Raw genomic sequence first — 17,697 nt, forward strand, 5'->3', positions numbered from 1 at the left:
GGGGGGTTTCCTCCCGAGGTTAAGGAGTGTTTCCTCCCGAGGAGTCTTAAGGGGGGTTTCCTCCCGAGGAGTCTTAAGGGGGGTTTCCTCCGAGGAGTCTTAAGGGGGTTTCCTCGAGGAGTCTTAAGGGGGTTTCCTCCAAGGTTAAGGAGTGTTTCCTCCCGAGGAGTCTTAAGGGGGGTTTCCTCCCGAGGAGTCTTAAGGGGGGTTTCCTCTCGAGGAGTCTTAAGGGGGGTTTCCTCCCGAGGAGTCTTAAGGGGGGTTTCCTCCCGAGGAGTCTTAAGGGGGGTTTCCTCCCGAGGAGTCTTAAGGGGGGTTTCCTCCCGAGGAGTCTTAAGGGGGGTTTCCTGTTGTTCACTCCAGCCACTAACCAGCTGCTTGTATCTGTGGTCTCATGTCTACAACACTGAGGTAGCGGTTAAGTTTGTCACCTGGCTATTTTTGTTGTTGTCATCACCAAACATCCACTCTCCCCGTCCCCTCCCTCCCTCCCTCCCTCCCTAACCCTCCCTCCCTCCCCCACCCTCTCCCCGTCCCCTCTCTCCCTCCCTCCTTTTCACCCTCCCTCCTTTTCTCCCTCCCTCCTTTTCTCCCTCCCTCCCTCTCCCCGTCCCCTCTCTCCCCCCTCCCCCACCCTCTCTCCCTCCCTCCTTTTCTCCCTCCCTCCTTTTCTCACTCCCTCCCTCCCTCCCCCTCTCCCCCACCCTCTCCCCGTCCCCTCCCTCCCCCTCCCTAACCCCTCCCTCCCTCCCCCCACCCCTCTCCCCGTCCCCCTCCCTCCCTCCTTTTCTCCCTCCCTCATTTTCTCACTCCCTCCCCCTCCCTCCCTCTCTCCTCCCCCCACCCTCTCCCCGTCCCCTCCCTCCCTCCCTAACCCCCTCCCTCCCTCCCCCACCCTCTCCCCGTCCCCTCCCTCCCTCCTTTCTCCCTCCCTCCTTTCTACCCCTCCCTCCCTCCCTCACCCCCACCCTCTCCCCCGTCCCCTCCCTCCCTCCCCCACCCTCTCCCCCGTCCCCTCCCTCCTTTCTCTCCCTCCCTCCCTCCTTTCTCCCCACAGACCCTCCCTCACCCCCACCCTCTCCCCCGTCCCCTCCCTCCCTCCTTTCTCCCTCCCTCCCTCACCCCCACCCTCTCCCCGTCCCCTCCCTCCCCTCCTTTCTCCCTCCCTCCCTCTCTCCCCACCCTCTCCCGGGAGAATCCCCCTCCCTCTCTCCCCTCTCCACCACCCTCCCCCGTCCCCTCCCTCCCTACCCCAGACCTGTAGACTCTGAGGAGGAGGTAGTGGAGCAGAAGCAGAAGGCCCAGAAACCAAACCCTCTCTTCCTCCGGCTCCTCTTCCTCCTGCCAAGAAAGACCCGTGCAGTACGACGAGACTCTGAGACAGGTGAGGCAGACGAGACTCCATAACGGGAGAATACCGGGAAGTACCGGAAATAACGGGAGAATACCGGGACACGGACAGACGAGACTCCATAACGGGAGAATACCGGGAAGTACCGGAAACAACGGGAGAATACCGGGACACAGACAGACGAGACTCCATAACGGGAGAATACCAGGAAATAACGGGAGAATACCGGGAAACAACGGGAGAATACCGGGACACAGACAGACGAGACTCCATAACGGGAGAATACCGGGAAGTACCGGAAACAACGGGAGAATACCGGGACACAGACAGACGAGACTCCATAACGGGAGAATACCGGGAAGTACCGGAAACAACGGGAGAATACCGGGACACAGACAGACGAGACTCCATAACGGGAGAATACCGGGAAGTATCGGAAATAACGGGAGAATACCGGGACACAGACAGACGAGACTCCATAACGGGAGAATACCGGGACACAGACAGACGAGACTCCATAACGGGAGAATACCGGGACACAGGCAGACGAGACTCCATAACGGGAGAATACCGGGACGTACCGGAAATAACGGGAGAATACCGGGACACAGACAGACTCTAGTAACGTATCAGAATATGAATCATCCTGACAGACTCTAGTAACGTATCAGAATATGAATCATCCAGACAGACTCTAGTAACGAATCAGAATATGAATCATCCAGACAGACTCTAGTAACGTATCAGAATATGAATCATCCAGACAGACTCTAGTAACGAATCAGAATATGAATCATCCAGACAGACTCTAGTAACGTATCAGAATATGAATCATCCAGACAGACTCTAGTAACGAATCAGAATATGAATCATCCAGACAGACTCTAGTAACGTATCAGAATATGAATCATCCAGACAGACTCTAGTAACGAATCAGAATATGAATCATCCAGACAGACTCTAGTAACGTATCAGAATATGAATCATCCAGACAGACTCTAGTAACGAATCAGAATATGAATCATCCTGACAGACTCTAGTAACGTATCAGAATATGAATCATACAGACTCTAACGAATCAGAATATGAATCATACAGACTCTAACGAATCAGAATATGAATCATCCTGACAGACTCCATTTCTTTTCCCTCCTGTCTCTGTCTCTGTCTGTCTGTCTCTGTCTGTCTCTCTGTCTGTCTCTCTGTCTCTCTCTCTTCCTTTCTCTTCCTTACCCCCCCCCCCCTCTCCTTCTCTGTAGATTCAGACAGTGATAACTTCCTGTCTCTGAAGAAGCCCCAGGGTAATGGAGTGACCAAACAAGGGAAGGCCCGCCCCGGGACCAAAGAGAGCCACAGGTCCCCCCCGAAACCCACCCTTGCTCCCGCCACAGGGAAAGGAGGGATAAAGAAGTCTCCTCCAGCCCCCGTCACCCCTAAATCAGCGCCCCCGCAGACCAAACACACCCCCACCTCTGTCCTGGACTACTTTGGCAGTGGGAGTGTCCAGCGCTCGGACAGGAAACTGGTGGCCAGTACCAAGAGGAAGACTGTGAGGGAAAACTCTCTCTCTCTACTCTCCCTCCAGCCTTCTCAGGGCCCAGGTCTAGTGTCTAGTCTGACTAGTTGTTGATGATGAGACCCAGGTCTAGTGTGTAGTCTGACTAGTTGTTGTTGATGAGACCCAGGTCTAGTGTGTAGTCTGACTAGTTGTTGTTGATGAGACCCAGGTCTAGTGTGTAGTCTGACTAGTTGGTGATGAGACCCAGGTCTAGTGTGTAGTCTGACTAGTTGTTGTTGATGAGACCCAGGTCTAGTGTGTAGTCTGACTAGTTGTTGTTGATGAGACCCAGGGCTAGTGTGGAGTCTGACTAGTTGTTGATGAGACCCAGGTCTAGTGTGTAGTCTGACTAGTTGTTGTTGATGAGACCCAGGTCTAGTGTGTAGTCTGACTAGTTGTTGGTGATGAGACCCAGGTCTAGTGTCTAGTCTGACTAGTTGTTGTTGATGAGACCCAGGTCTAGTGTCTAGTCTGACTAGTTGTTGATGAGACCCAGGTCTAGTGTCTAGTCTGACTAGTTGTTGTTGAGACCCAGGTCTAGTGTGTAGTCTGACTAGTTGTTGATGAGACCCAGGTCTAGTGTGTAGTCTGACTAGTTGTTGTTGATGAGACCCAGGGCTAGTGTCTAGTCTGACTAGTTGTTGTTGAGACCCAGGTCTAGTGTGTAGTCTGACTAGTTGTTGTTGATGAGACCCAGGTCTAGTGTCTAGTCTGACTAGTTGTTGTTGAGACCCAGGTCTAGTGTGTAGTCTGACTAGTTGTTGTTGAGACCCAGGTCTAGTGTGTAGTCTGACTAGTTGTTGTTGAGACCCAGGTCTAGTGTGTAGTCTGACTAGTTGTTGTTGATGAGACCCAGGTCTAGTGTCTAGTCTGACTAGTTGTTGTTGTTGAGACCCAGGTCTAGTGTGTAGTCTGACTAATTGTTGTTGATGAGACCCAGGTCTAGTGTGTAGTCTGACTAGTTGTTGTTGATGAGACCCAGGTCTAGTGTGTAGTCTGACTAGTTGTTGTTGATGAGACCCAGGTCTAGTGTCTAGTCTGACTAGTTGTTGTTGAGACCCAGGTCTAGTGTGTAGTCTGACTAGTTGGTGATGAGACCCAGGTCTAGTGTGTAGTCTGACTAGTTGTTGATGAGACCCAGGTCTAGTGTGTAGTCTGACTAGTTGTTGTTGATGAGACCCAGGTCTAGTGTGTAGTCTGACTAGTTGTTGATGAGACCCAGGTCTAGTGTCTAGTCTGACTAGTTGTTGTTGAGACCCAGGTCTAGTGTGTAGTCTGACTAGTTGGTGATGAGACCCAGATCTAGTGTCTAGTCTGACTAGTTGTTGTTGATGAGACCCAGGTCTAGTGTGTAGTCTGACTAGTTGGTGTTGAGACCCAGGGCTAGTGTCTAGTCTGACTAGTTGTTGTTGAGACCCAGGTCTAGTGTCTAGTCTGACTAGTTGTTGTTGATGAGACCCAGGTCTAGTGTCTAGTCTGACTAGTTGTTGTTGATGAGACCCAGGTCTAGTGTGTAGTCTGACTAGTTGTTGATGAGACCCAGGTCTAGTGTGTAGTCTGACTAGTTGTTGTTGATGAGACCCAGGTCTAGTGTGTAGTCTGACTAGTTGTTGTTGATGAGACCCAGGTCTAGTGTCTAGTCTGACTAGTTGTTGTTGATGAGACCCAGGTCTAGTGTCTAGTCTGACTAGTTGTTGTTGATGAGACCCAGATCTAGTGTGTAGTCTGACTAGTTGTTGATGAGACCCAGGTCTAGTGTCTAGTCTGACTAGTTGTTGATGAGACCCAGGGCTAGTGTGTAGTCTGACTAGTTGTTGTTGATGAGACCCAGGTCTAGTGTCTAGTCTGACTAGTTGTTGTTGATGAGACCCAGGTCTAGTGTCTAGTCTGACTAGTTGTTGTTGATGAGACCCAGGTCTAGTGTGTAGTCTGACTAGTTGTTGATGAGACCCAGGTCTAGTGTGTAGTCTGACTAGTTGTTGTTGATGAGACCCAGGTCTAGTGTGTAGTCTGACTAGTTGTTGTTGATGAGACCCAGGTCTAGTGTGTAGTCTGACTAGTTGGTGATGAGACCCAGGTCTAGTGTGTAGTCTGACTAGTTGTTGTTGATGAGACCCAGGTCTAGTGTCTAGTCTGACTAGTTGACTAGTTGTTGATGAGACCCAGGTCTAGTGTGTAGTCTGACTAGTTGTTGATGAGACCCAGGTCTAGTGTGTAGTCTGACTAGTTGTTGTTGATGAGACCCAGGGCTAGTGTCTAGTCTGACTAGTTGACTAGTTGTTGATGAGACCCAGGTCTAGTGTGTAGTCTGACTAGTTGTTGTTGATGAGACCCAGGTCTAGTGTCTAGTCTGACTAGTTGTTGATGAGACCCAGGTCTAGTGTGTAGTCTGACTAGTTGTGTTGATGAGACCCAGGTCTAATGTGTAGTCTGACTAGTTGTGTTGATGAGACCCAGGTCTAGTGTGTAGTCTGACTAGTTGTTGTTGATGAGACCCAGGTCTAGTGTGTAGTCTGACTAGTTGGTGATGAGACCCAGGTCTAGTGTGTAGTCTGACTAGTTGTTGTTGATGAGACCCAGGTCTAGTGTGTAGTCTGACTAGTTGGTGATGAGACCCAGGTCTAGTGTGTAGTCTGACTAGTTGTTGTTGATGAGACCCAGGTCTAGTGTCTAGTCTGACTAGTTGTTGATGAGACCCAGGTCTAGTGTGTAGTCTGACTAGTTGTTGATGAGACCCAGGTCTAGTGTGTAGTCTGACTAGTTGTTGTTGATGAGACCCAGGTCTAGTGTGTAGTCTGACTAGTTGGTGATGAGACCCAGGTTTAGTGTGTAGTCTGACTAGTTGTGTTGATGAGACCCAGGTCTAGTGTGTAGTCTGACTAGTTGTTGATGAGACCCAGGTCTAGTGTGTAGTCTGACTAGTTGTTGTTGATGAGACCCAGGTCTAGTGTGTAGTCTGACTAGTTGTTGTTGATGAGACCCAGGGCTAGTGTGTAGTCTGACTAGTTGTTGTTGATGAGACCCAGGTCTAGTGTGTAGTCTGACTAGTTGTTGATGAGACCCAGGTCTAGTGTCTAGTCTGACTAGTTGTTGTTGATGAGACCCAGGTCTAGTGTGTAGTCTCACTAGTTGTGTTGATGAGACCCAGGTCTAGTGTGTAGTCTGACTAGTTGTTGTTGATGAGACCCAGGTCTAGTGTGTAGTCTGACTAGTTGTTGATGAGACCCAGGTCTAGTGTGTAGTCTGACTAGTTGTTGTTGATGAGACCCAGGTCTAGTGTCTAGTCTGACTAGTTGTTGATGTTGAGACCCAGGTCTAGTGTGTAGTCTGACTAGTTGTGTTGATGAGACCCAGGTCTAGTGTGTAGTCTGACTAGTTGTTGTTGATGAGACCCAGGTCTAGTGTGTAGTCTGACTAGTTGTTGTTGATGAGACCCAGGTCTAGTGTGTAGTCTGACTAGTTGTTGTTGATGAGACCCAGGTCTAGTGTGTAGTCTGACTAGTTGTTGTTGATGAGACCCAGGGCTAGTGTGTAGTCTGACTAGTTGACTAGTTGTTGTTGATGAGACCCAGGGCTAGTGTGTAGTCTGACTAGTTGTTGTTGATGAGACCCAGGTCTAGTGTGTAGTCTGACTAGTTGTTGTTGATGACACCCAGGTCTAGTGTGTAGTCTGACTAGTTGTTGATGAGACCCAGGTCTAGTGTGTAGTCTGACTAGTTGTTGTTGATGTGACCCAGGGCTAGTGTGTAGTCTGACTAGTTGTTGTTGATGAGACCCAGGTCTAGTGTGTAGTCTGACTAGTTGTTGTTGATGAGACCCAGGTCTAGTGTCTAGTCTGACTAGTTGTTGTTGAGACCCAGGTCTAGTGTGTAGTCTGACTAGTTGTTGATGAGACCCAGGTCTAGTGTCTAGTCTGACTAGTTGTTGTTGAGACCCAGGTCTAGTGTGTAGTCTGACTAGTTGTTGATGAGACCCAGGTCTAGTGTGTAGTCTGACTAGTTGTTGTTGATGAGACCCAGGGCTAGTGTCTAGTCTGACTAGTTGTTGTTGAGACCCAGGTCTAGTGTGTAGTCTGACTAGTTGTTGTTGATGAGACCCAGGTCTAGTGTGTAGTCTGACTAGTTGTTGTGATGAGACCCAGGTCTAGTGTGTAGTCTGACTAGTTGTTGTTGAGACCCAGGTCTAGTGTGTAGTCTGACTAGTTGTTGTGATGAGACCCAGGTCTAGTGTGTAGTCTGACTAGTTGTTGTTGATGAGACCCAGGTCTAGTGTGTAGTCTGACTAGTTGTTGTTGATGAGACCCAGGTCTAGTGTGTAGTCTGACTAGTTGTTGTTGATGAGACCCAGGTCTAGTGTGTAGTCTGACTAGTTGTTGTTGAGACCCAGGTCTAGTGTGTAGTCTGACTAGTTGTTGTGATGAGACCCAGGTCTAGTGTCTAGTCTGACTAGTTGTTGTTGATGAGACCCAGGTCTAGTGTGTAGTCTGACTAGTTGTTGTTGAGACCCAGGTCTAGTGTGTAGTCTGACTAGTTGTTGTTGAGACCCAGGTCTAGTGTCTAGTCTGACTAGTTGTTGTTGATGAGACCCAGGTCTAGTGTCTAGTCTGACTAGTTGACTAGTTGTTGATGAGACCCAGGTCTAGTGTGTAGTCTGACTAGTTGTTGATGAGACCCAGGTCTAGTGTGTAGTCTGACTAGTTGTTGTTGATGAGACCCAGGTCTAGTGTGTAGTCTGACTAGTTGTTGTTGATGAGACCCAGGTCTAGTGTGTAGTCTGACTAGTTGTTGTTGATGAGACCCAGGTCTAGTGTGTAGTCTGACTAGTTTGTTGATGAGACCCAGGTCTAGTGTGTAGTCTGACTAGTTGTTGTTGATGAGACCCAGGTCTAGTGTGTAGTCTGACTAGTTGTTGATGAGACCCAGGTCTAGTGTGTAGTCTGACTAGTTGTTGTTGATGAGACCCAGGTCTAGTGTGTAGTCTGACTAGTTGGTGATGAGACCCAGGTCTAGTGTGTAGTCTGACTAGTTGTTGTTGATGAGACCCAGGTCTAGTGTCTAGTCTGACTAGTTGTGTTGATGAGACCCAGGTCTAGTGTGTAGTCTGACTAGTTTGTTGATGAGACCCAGGTCTAGTGTGTAGTCTGACTAGTTGTTGTTGATGAGACCCAGGTCTAGTGTGTAGTCTGACTAGTTGTTGTGATGAGACCCAGGTCTAGTGTGTAGTCTGACTAGTTGTGTTGATGAGACCCAGGTCTAGTGTGTAGTCTGACTAGTTGTTGATGAGACCCAGGTCTAGTGTGTAGTCTGACTAGTTGTTGTTGATGAGACCCAGGTCTAGTGTGTAGTCTGACTAGTTGTTGTTGATGAGACCCAGGGCTAGTGTGTAGTCTGACTAGTTGTTGTTGATGAGACCCAGGTCTAGTGTGTAGTCTGACTAGTTGTTGATGAGACCCAGGTCTAGTGTCTAGTCTGACTAGTTGTTGTTGATGAGACCCAGGTCTAGTGTGTAGTCTGACTAGTTGTGTTGATGAGACCCAGGTCTAGTGTGTAGTCTGACTAGTTGTTGTTGATGAGACCCAGGTCTAGTGTGTAGTCTGACTAGTTGTTGTTGATGAGACCCAGGTCTAGTGTGTAGTCTGACTAGTTGTTGTTGATGAGACCCAGGTCTAGTGTCTAGTCTGACTAGTTGTTGATGATGAGACCCAGGTCTAGTGTGTAGTCTGACTAGTTGTTGTTGATGAGACCCAGGTCTAGTGTGTAGTCTGACTAGTTGTTGTTGATGAGACCCAGGTCTAGTGTGTAGTCTGACTAGTTGTTGTTGATGAGACCCAGGTCTAGTGTGTAGTCTGACTAGTTGTTGTTGATGAGACCCAGGTCTAGTGTGTAGTCTGACTAGTTGTTGTTGATGAGACCCAGGGCTAGTGTGTAGTCTGACTAGTTGTTGTTGATGAGACCCAGGGCTAGTGTGTAGTCTGACTAGTTGTTGTTGATGAGACCCAGGTCTAGTGTGTAGTCTGACTAGTTGTTGTTGATGAGACCCAGGTCTAGTGTGTAGTCTGACTAGTTGTTGATGAGACCCAGGTCTAGTGTGTAGTCTGACTAGTTGTTGTTGATGAGACCCAGGTCTAGTGTGTAGTCTGACTAGTTGTTGTTGATGAGACCCAGGTCTAGTGTGTAGTCTGACTAGTTGTTGTTGATGAGACCCAGGTCTAGTGTCTAGTCTGACTAGTTGTTGTTGATGAGACCCAGGTCTAGTGTGTAGTCTGACTAGTTGTTGTTGATGAGACCCAGGTCTAGTGTGTAGTCTGACTAGTTGTTGTTGTTGAGACCCAGGTCTAGTGTGTAGTCTGACTAGTTGTTGATGAGACCCAGGTCTAGTGTGTAGTCTGACTAGTTGTTGTTGATGAGACCCAGGGCTAGTGTGTAGTCTGACTAGTTGTTGTTGAGACCCAGGTCTAGTGTGTAGTCTGACTAGTTGTTGTTGATGAGACCCAGGTCTAGTGTGTAGTCAGACTAGTTGTTGTTGATGAGACCCAGGTCTAGTGTGTAGTCTGACTAGTTGTTGTTGAGACCCAGGTCTAGTGTGTAGTCTGACTAGTTGTTGATGAGACCCAGGTCTAGTGTGTAGTCTGACTAGTTGTTGTTGATGAGACCCAGGTCTAGTGTGTAGTCTGACTAGTTGTTGTTGATGAGACCCAGGTCTAGTGTGTAGTCTGACTAGTTGTTGATGAGACCCAGGTCTAGTGTCTAGTCTGACTAGTTGTTGATGAGACCCAGGTCTAGTGTGTAGTCTGACTAGTTGTTGTTGATGAGACCCAGGTCTAGTGTCTAGTCTGACTAGTTGTTGTTGATGAGACCCAGGTCTAGTGTGTAGTCTGACTAGTTGGTGTTGAGACCCAGGTCTAGTGTCTAGTCTGACTAGTTGTTGTTGAGACCCAGGTCTAGTGTCTAGTCTGACTAGTTGTTGTTGATGAGACCCAGGTCTAGTGTCTAGTCTGACTAGTTGTTGATGAGACCCAGGTCTAGTGTGTAGTCTGACTAGTTGTTGATGAGACCCAGGTCTAGTGTGTAGTCTGACTAGTTGTTGTTGATGAGACCCAGGTCTAGTGTGTAGTCTGACTAGTTGTTGTTGATGAGACCCAGGTCTAGTGTCTAGTCTGACTAGTTGTTGTTGATGAGACCCAGGTCTAGTGTGTAGTCTGACTAGTTGTTGTTGATGAGACCCAGGTCTAGTGTGTAGTCTGACTAGTTGTTGTTGATGAGACCCAGGTCTAGTGTGTAGTCTGACTAGTTGTTGATGAGACCCAGGTCTAGTGTGTAGTCTGACTAGTTGTTGTTGATGAGACCCAGGTCTAGTGTGTAGTCTGACTAGTTGTTGTTGATGAGACCCAGGTCTAGTGTCTAGTCTGACTAGTTGTTGTTGATGAGACCCAGGTCTAGTGTGTAGTCTGACTAGTTGTTGATGAGACCCAGGTCTAGTGTGTAGTCTGACTAGTTGTTGTTGATGAGACCCAGGTCTAGTGTGTAGTCTGACTAGTTGTTGTTGATGAGACCCAGGTCTAGTGTGTAGTCTGACTAGTTGTTGTTGATGAGACCCAGGTCTAGTGTGTAGTCTGACTAGTTGTTGTTGATGAGACCCAGGTCTAGTGTGTAGTCTGACTAGTTGTTGATGAGACCCAGGTCTAGTGTGTAGTCTGACTAGTTGTTGTTGATGAGACCCAGGTCTAGTGTCTAGTCTGACTAGTTTGTTGTTGATGAGACCCAGGTCTAGTGTGTAGTCTGACTAGTTGTTGATGAGACCCAGGTCTAGTGTGTAGTCTGACTAGTTGTTGTTGATGAGACCCAGGTCTAGTGTGACTAGTCTGACTAGTTGTTGTTGATGAGACCCAGGTCTAGTGTGTAGTCTGACTAGTTGTTGTTGATGAGACCCAGGTCTAGTGTCTAGTCTGACTAGTTGTTGTTGATGAGACCCAGGTCTAGTGTGTAGTCTGACTAGTTGTGTTGATGAGACCCAGGTCTATGTGTAGTCTGACTAGTTTGTTGATGAGACCCAGGTCTAGTGTGTAGTCTGACTAGTTGTTGTTGATGAGACCCAGGTCTAGTGTGTAGTCTGACTAGTTGGTGATGAGACCCAGGTCTAGTGTGTAGTCTGACTAGTTGTTGATGAGACCCAGGTCTAGTGTGTAGTCTGACTAGTTGTTGTTGATGAGACCCAGGTCTAGTGTGTAGTCTGACTAGTTGTTGTTGATGAGACCCAGGGCTAGTGTGTAGTCTGACTAGTTGTTGTTGATGAGACCCAGGTCTAGTGTGTAGTCTGACTAGTTGTTGATGAGACCCAGGTCTAGTGTCTAGTCTGACTAGTTGTTGATGAGACCCAGGGCTAGTGTGTAGTCTGACTAGTTGTTGTTGATGAGACCCAGGTCTAGTGTCTAGTCTGACTAGTTGTTGTTGATGAGACCCAGGGCTAGTGTCTAGTCTGACTAGTTGTTGTTGATGAGACCCAGGTCTAGTGTGTAGTCTGACTAGTTGTTGATGAGACCCAGGTCTAGTGTGTAGTCTGACTAGTTGTTGTTGATGAGACCCAGGTCTAGTGTGTAGTCTGACTAGTTGTTGTTGATGAGACCCAGGTCTAGTGTGTAGTCTGACTAGTTGTTGTTGATGAGACCCAGGTCTAGTGTGTAGTCTGACTAGTTGTTGTTGATGAGACCCAGGTCTAGTGTGTAGTCTGACTAGTTGGTGATGAGACCCAGGTCTAGTGTGTAGTCTGACTAGTTGTTGTTGATGAGACCCAGGTCTAGTGTCTAGTCTGACTAGTTAGTTGTTGATGAGACCCAGGTCTAGTGTGTAGTCTGACTAGTTGTTGATGAGACCCAGGTCTAGTGTGTAGTCTGACTAGTTGTTGTTGATGAGACCCAGGTCTAGTGTGTAGTCTGACTAGTTGACTAGTTGTTGATGAGACCCAGGTCTAGTGTGTAGTCTGACTAGTTGTTGTTGATGAGACCCAGGTCTAGTGTGTAGTCTGACTAGTTGTTGATGAGACCCAGGTCTAGTGTGTAGTCTGACTAGTTTGTTGATGAGACCCAGGTCTAGTGTGTAGTCTGACTAGTTGTTGTTGATGAGACCCAGGTCTAGTGTGTAGTCTGACTAGTTGTTGTTGATGAGACCCAGGTCTAGTGTGTAGTCTGACTAGTTGGTTGATGAGACCCAGGTCTAGTGTGTAGTCTGACTAGTTGTTGATGAGACCCAGGTCTAGTGTGTAGTCTGACTAGTTGTTGTTGATGAGACCCAGGTCTAGTGTGTAGTCTGACTAGTTGTTGTTGATGAGACCCAGGGCTAGTGTGTAGTCTGACTAGTTGTTGTTGATGAGACCCAGGTCTAGTGTGTAGTCTGACTAGTTGTTGATGAGACCCAGGTCTAGTGTGTAGTCTGACTAGTTGTTGTTGATGAGACCCAGGTCTAGTGTGTAGTCTGACTAGTTGTTGTTGATGAGACCCAGGTCTAGTGTGTAGTCTGACTAGTTGTTGTTGATGAGACCCAGGTCTAGTGTGTAGTCTGACTAGTTGTTGATGAGACCCAGGTCTAGTGTGTAGTCTGACTAGTTGTTGTTGATGAGACCCAGGTCTAGTGTCTAGTCTGACTAGTTGTTGATGTTGAGACCCAGGTCTAGTGTGTAGTCTGACTAGTTGTGTTGATGAGACCCAGGTCTAGTGTGTAGTCTGACTAGTTGTTGTTGATGAGACCCAGGTCTAGTGTGTAGTCTGACTAGTTGTTGTTGATGAGACCCAGGTCTAGTGTGTAGTCTGACTAGTTGTTGTTGATGAGACCCAGGTCTGACTAGTGTGTAGTCTGACTAGTCTGACTAGTTGTTGTTGATGAGACCCAGGTCTAGTGTGTAGTCTGACTAGTTGTTGTTGATGAGACCCAGGTCTAGTGTGTAGTCTGACTAGTTGTTGTTGATGAGACCCAGGTCTAGTGTGTAGTCTGACTAGTTGTTGATGAGACCCAGGTCTAGTGTGTAGTCTGACTAGTTGTTGTTGATGAGACCCAGGTCTAGTGTGTAGTCTGACTAGTTGTTGTTGATGAGACCCAGGTCTAGTGTGTAGTCTGACTAGTTGTTGTTGATGAGACCCAGGTCTAGTGTGTAGTCTGACTAGTTGTTGATGAGACCCAGGTCTAGTGTGTAGTCTGACTAGTTGTTGATGAGACCCAGGTCTAGTGTGTAGTCTGACTAGTTGTTGTTGATGAGACCCAGGTCTAGTGTGTAGTCTGACTAGTTGTTGTTGATGAGACCCAGGTCTAGTGTGTAGTCTGACTAGTTGTTGATGAGACCCAGGTCTAGTGTGTAGTCTGACTAGTTGTTGTTGATGAGACCCAGGTCTAGTGTCTAGTCTGACTAGTTGTCTAGTTGTTGTTGATGAGACCCAGGTCTAGTGTGGAGTCTGACTAGTTGTGTTGATGAGACCCAGGGCTAGTGTGAGTCTGACTAGTTGTGTTGATGAGACCCAGGTCTAGTGTGTAGTCTGACTAGTTGTTGATGAGACCCAGGTCTAGTGTGTAGTCTGACTAGTTGTGTTGATGAGACCCAGGTCTAGTGTGTAGTCTGACTAGTTGTTGTTGATGAGACCCAGGTCTAGTGTGTAGTCTGACTAGTTGTTGTTGATGAGACCCAGGTCTAGTGTGTAGTCTGACTAGTTGTTGATGAGACCCAGGTCTAGTGTGTAGTCTGACTAGTTGTTGTTGATGAGACCCAGGTCTAGTGTGTAGTCTGACTAGTTGTTGTTGATGAGACCCAGGTCTAGTGTGTAGTCTGACTAGTTGTGTTGATGAGACCCAGGTCTAGTGTGTAGTCTGACTAGTTGTTGTTGATGAGACCCAGGTCTAGTGTGTAGTCTGACTAGTTGTTGATGAGACCCAGGTCTAGTGTGTAGTCTGACTAGTTGTTGTTGATGAGACCCAGGTCTAGTGTGTAGTCTGACTAGTTGTTGATGAGACCCAGGTCTAGTGTGTAGTCTGACTAGTTGTTGTTGATGAGACCCAGGTCTAGTGTGTAGTCTGACTAGTTGTTGATGAGACCCAGGTCTAGTGTGTAGTCTGACTAGTTGTTGTTGATGAGACCCAGGTCTAGTGTGTAGTCTGACTAGTTGTTGTTGATGAGACCCAGGTCTAGTGTGTAGTCTGACTAGTTGTTGTTGATGAGACCCAGGTCTAGTGTGTAGTCTGACTAGTTGTTGTTGATGAGACCCAGGTCTAGTGTGTAGTCTGACTAGTTGTTGTTGATGAGACCCAGGTCTAGTGTCTAGTCTGACTAGTTGTTGATGAGACCCAGGTCTAGTGTGTAGTCTGACTAGTTGTTGATGAGACCCAGGTCTAGTGTGTAGTCTGACTAGTTGTTGATGAGACCCAGGTCTAGTGTGTAGTCTGACTAGTTGTTGTTGATGAGACCCAGGTCTAGTGTGTAGTCTGACTAGTTGTTGTTGATGAGACCCAGGTCTAGTGTGTAGTCTGACTAGTTGTTGTTGATGAGACCCAGGTCTAGTGTGTAGTCTGACTAGTTGTTGTTGATGAGACCCAGGTCTAGTGTGTAGTCTGACTAGTTGTTGTTGATGAGACCCAGGTCTAGTGTGTAGTCTGACTAGTTGTTGTTGATGAGACCCAGGTCTAGTGTGTAGTCTGACTAGTTGTTGATGATGAGACCCAGGTCTAGTGTGTAGTCTGACTAGTTGTTGTTGAGACCCAGGTCTAGTGTGTAGTCTGACTAGTTGTTGATGAGACCCAGGTCTAGTGTGTAGTCTGACTAGTTGTTGTTGATGAGACCCAGGTCTAGTGTGTAGTCTGACTAGTTGTTGTTGATGAGACCCAGGTCTAGTGTGTAGTCTGACTAGTTGTTGTTGATGAGACCCAGGTCTAGTGTCTAGTCTGACTAGTTGTTGTTGATGAGACCCAGGTCTAGTGTGTAGTCTGACTAGTTGTTGTTGATGAGACCCAGGTCTAGTGTGTAGTCTGACTAGTTGTTGATGAGACCCAGGTCTAGTGTGTAGTCTGACTAGTTGTTGTTGAGACCCAGGTCTAGTGTGTAGTCTGACTAGTTGTTGTTGATGAGACCCAGGTCTAGTGTGTAGTCTGACTAGTTGTTGATGAGACCCAGGTCTAGTGTGTAGTCTGACTAGTTGTTGATGATGAGACCCAGGTCTAGTGTGTAGTCTGACTAGTTGTTGATGAGACCCAGGTCTAGTGTGTAGTCTGACTAGTTGTTGATGAGACCCAGGTCTAGTGTGTAGTCTGACTAGTTGTTGATGAGACCCAGGTCTAGTGTGTAGTCTGACTAGTTGTGTTGATGAGACCCAGGTCTAGTGTGTAGTCTGACTAGTTGTTGTTGATGAGACCCAGGTCTAGTGTCTAGTCTGACTAGTTGTTGTTGATGAGACCCAGGTCTAGTGTGTAGTCTGACTAGTTGTTGTTGATGAGACCCAGGTCTAGTGTGTAGTCTGACTAGTTGTTGATGAGACCCAGGTCTAGTGTGTAGTCTGACTAGTTGTGTTGATGAGACCCAGGTCTAGTGTGTAGTCTGACTAGTTGTTGATGAGACCCAGGTCTAGTGTGTAGTCTGACTAGTTGTTGATGAGACCCAGGTCTAGTGTGTAGTCTGACTAGTTGTTGATGAGACCCAGGTCTAGTGTGTAGTCTGACTAGTTGTTGTTGATGAGACCCAGGTCTAGTGTGTAGTCTGACTAGTTGTTGTTGATGAGACCCAGGTCTAGTGTGTTGTCTGACTAGTTGTTGTTGATGAGACCCAGGTCTAGTGTGTAGTCTGACTAGTTGTTGTTGATGAGACCCAGGTCTAGTGTGTAGTCTGACTAGTTGGTGATGAGACCCAGGTCTAGTGTGTAGTCTGACTAGTTGTTGTTGATGAGACCCAGGTCTAGTGTGTAGTCTGACTAGTTGTTGTTGATGAGACCCAGGGCTAGTGTCTAGTCTGACTAGTTGTTGTTGATGAGACCCAGGTCTAGTGTGTAGTCTGACTAGTTGTTGATGAGACCCAGGTCTAGTGTGTAGTCTGACTAGTTGTTGTTGATGAGACCCAGGTCTAGTGTGTAGTCTGACTAGTTGTTGTTGATGAGACCCAGGTCTAGTGTGTAGTCTGACTAGTTGGTGATGAGACCCAGGTCTAGTGTGTAGTCTGACTAGTTGTTGTTGATGAGACCCAGGTCTAGTGTCTAGTCTGACTAGTTGACTAGTTGTTGATGAGACCCAGGTCTAGTGTGTAGTCTGACTAGTTGTTGATGAGACCCAGGTCTAGTGTGTAGTCTGACTAGTTGTTGTTGATGAGACCCAGGGCTAGTGTCTAGTCTGACTAGTTGACTAGTTGTTGATGAGACCCAGGTCTAGTGTGTAGTCTGACTAGTTGTTGTTGATGAGACCCAGGTCTAGTGTCTAGTCTGACTAGTTGTTGATGAGACCCAGGTCTAGTGTGTAGTCTGACTAGTTGTGTTGATGAGACCCAGGTCTAATGTGTAGTCTGACTAGTTGTGTTGATGAGACCCAGGTCTAGTGTGTAGTCTGACTAGTTGTTGTTGATGAGACCCAGGTCTAGTGTGTAGTCTGACTAGTTGTTGATGAGACCCAGGTCTAGTGTGTAGTCTGACTAGTTGTTGTTGATGAGACCCAGGTCTAGTGTGTAGTCTGACTAGTTGTTGATGAGACCCAGGGCTAGTGTGTAGTCTGACTAGTTGTTGTTGATGAGACCCAGGTCTAGTGTCTAGTCTGACTAGTTGTGTTGATGAGACCCAGGTCTAGTGTGTAGTCTGACTAGTTGTTGATGAGACCCAGGTCTAGTGTGTAGTCTGACTAGTTGTTGTTGATGAGACCCAGGTCTAGTGTGTAGTCTGACTAGTTGTTGATGAGACCCAGGTCTAGTGTGTAGTCTGACTAGTTGTTGATGAGACCCAGGTCTAGTGTGTAGTCTGACTAGTTGTTGTTGATGAGACCCAGGTCTAGTGTGTAGTCTGACTAGTTGTTGTTGATGAGACCCAGGTCTAGTGTGTAGTCTGACTAGTTGTTGTTGATGAGACCCAGGTCTAGTGTGTAGTCTGACTAGTTGTTGATGAGACCCAGGTCTAGTGTCTAGTCTGACTAGTTGTTGTTGATGAGACCCAGGTCTAGTGTGTAGTCTGACTAGTTGTGTTGATGAGACCCAGGTCTAGTGTGTAGTCTGACTAGTTGTTGTTGATGAGACCCAGGTCTAGTGTGTAGTCTGACTAGTTGATGATGAGACCCAGGTCTAGTGTCTAGTCTGACTAGTTGTTGATGAGACCCAGGTCTAGTGTGTAGTCTGACTAGTTTGTTGATGAGACCCAGGTCTAGTGTGTAGTCTGACTAGTTGTTGTTGATGAGACCCAGGTGCTAGTGTGTAGTCTGACTAGTTGTTGATGAGACCCAGGTCTAGTGTGTAGTCTGACTAGTTGTTGTTGATGAGACCCAGGTCTAGTGTGTAGTCTGACTAGTAGTTGTTGATGAGACCCAGGTCTAGTGTGTAGTCTGACTAGTTGTTGTTGATGAGACCCAGGTCTAGTGTGTAGTCTGACTAGTTGTTGTTGATGAGACCCAGGTCTAGTGTGTAGTCTGACTAGTTGTTGATGAGACCCAGGTCTAGTGTGTAGTCTGACTAGTTGTTGTTGATGAGACCCAGGTCTAGTGTGTAGTCTGACTAGTTGTTGTTGATGAGACCCAGGTCTAGTGTGTAGTCTGACTAGTTGTTGTTGATGAGACCCAGGTCTAGTGTCTAGTCTGAC

At 47.4% G+C, this 17,697-nt stretch overlaps 1 protein-coding gene across 1 annotated transcript in view; it reads left to right on the top strand.

Moving 5' to 3' along the window:
• Positions 1-1,256: 1,256 nt before the first annotated feature.
• LOC135533508 (replication factor C subunit 1-like) overlaps positions 1,257-17,697 on the top strand; it is a gene marked incomplete at its 5' end in the record, with an annotated part of 65,247 nt that continues 48,806 nt past the window's right edge. Inside the window, 2 exons of the mRNA XM_064960800.1 lie at positions 1,257-1,384; positions 2,611-2,900. Coding sequence (XP_064816872.1) covers positions 1,257-1,384; positions 2,611-2,900 — 418 coding nt within the window. The remainder of the gene's footprint in view (positions 1,385-2,610; positions 2,901-17,697) is intronic.

This window comes from Oncorhynchus masou, unplaced genomic scaffold (genome assembly GCF_036934945.1).
Source record: "Oncorhynchus masou masou isolate Uvic2021 unplaced genomic scaffold, UVic_Omas_1.1 unplaced_scaffold_2416, whole genome shotgun sequence".
In the NCBI taxonomy this organism is placed as follows: Eukaryota; Metazoa; Chordata; class Actinopteri; order Salmoniformes; family Salmonidae; genus Oncorhynchus; species Oncorhynchus masou.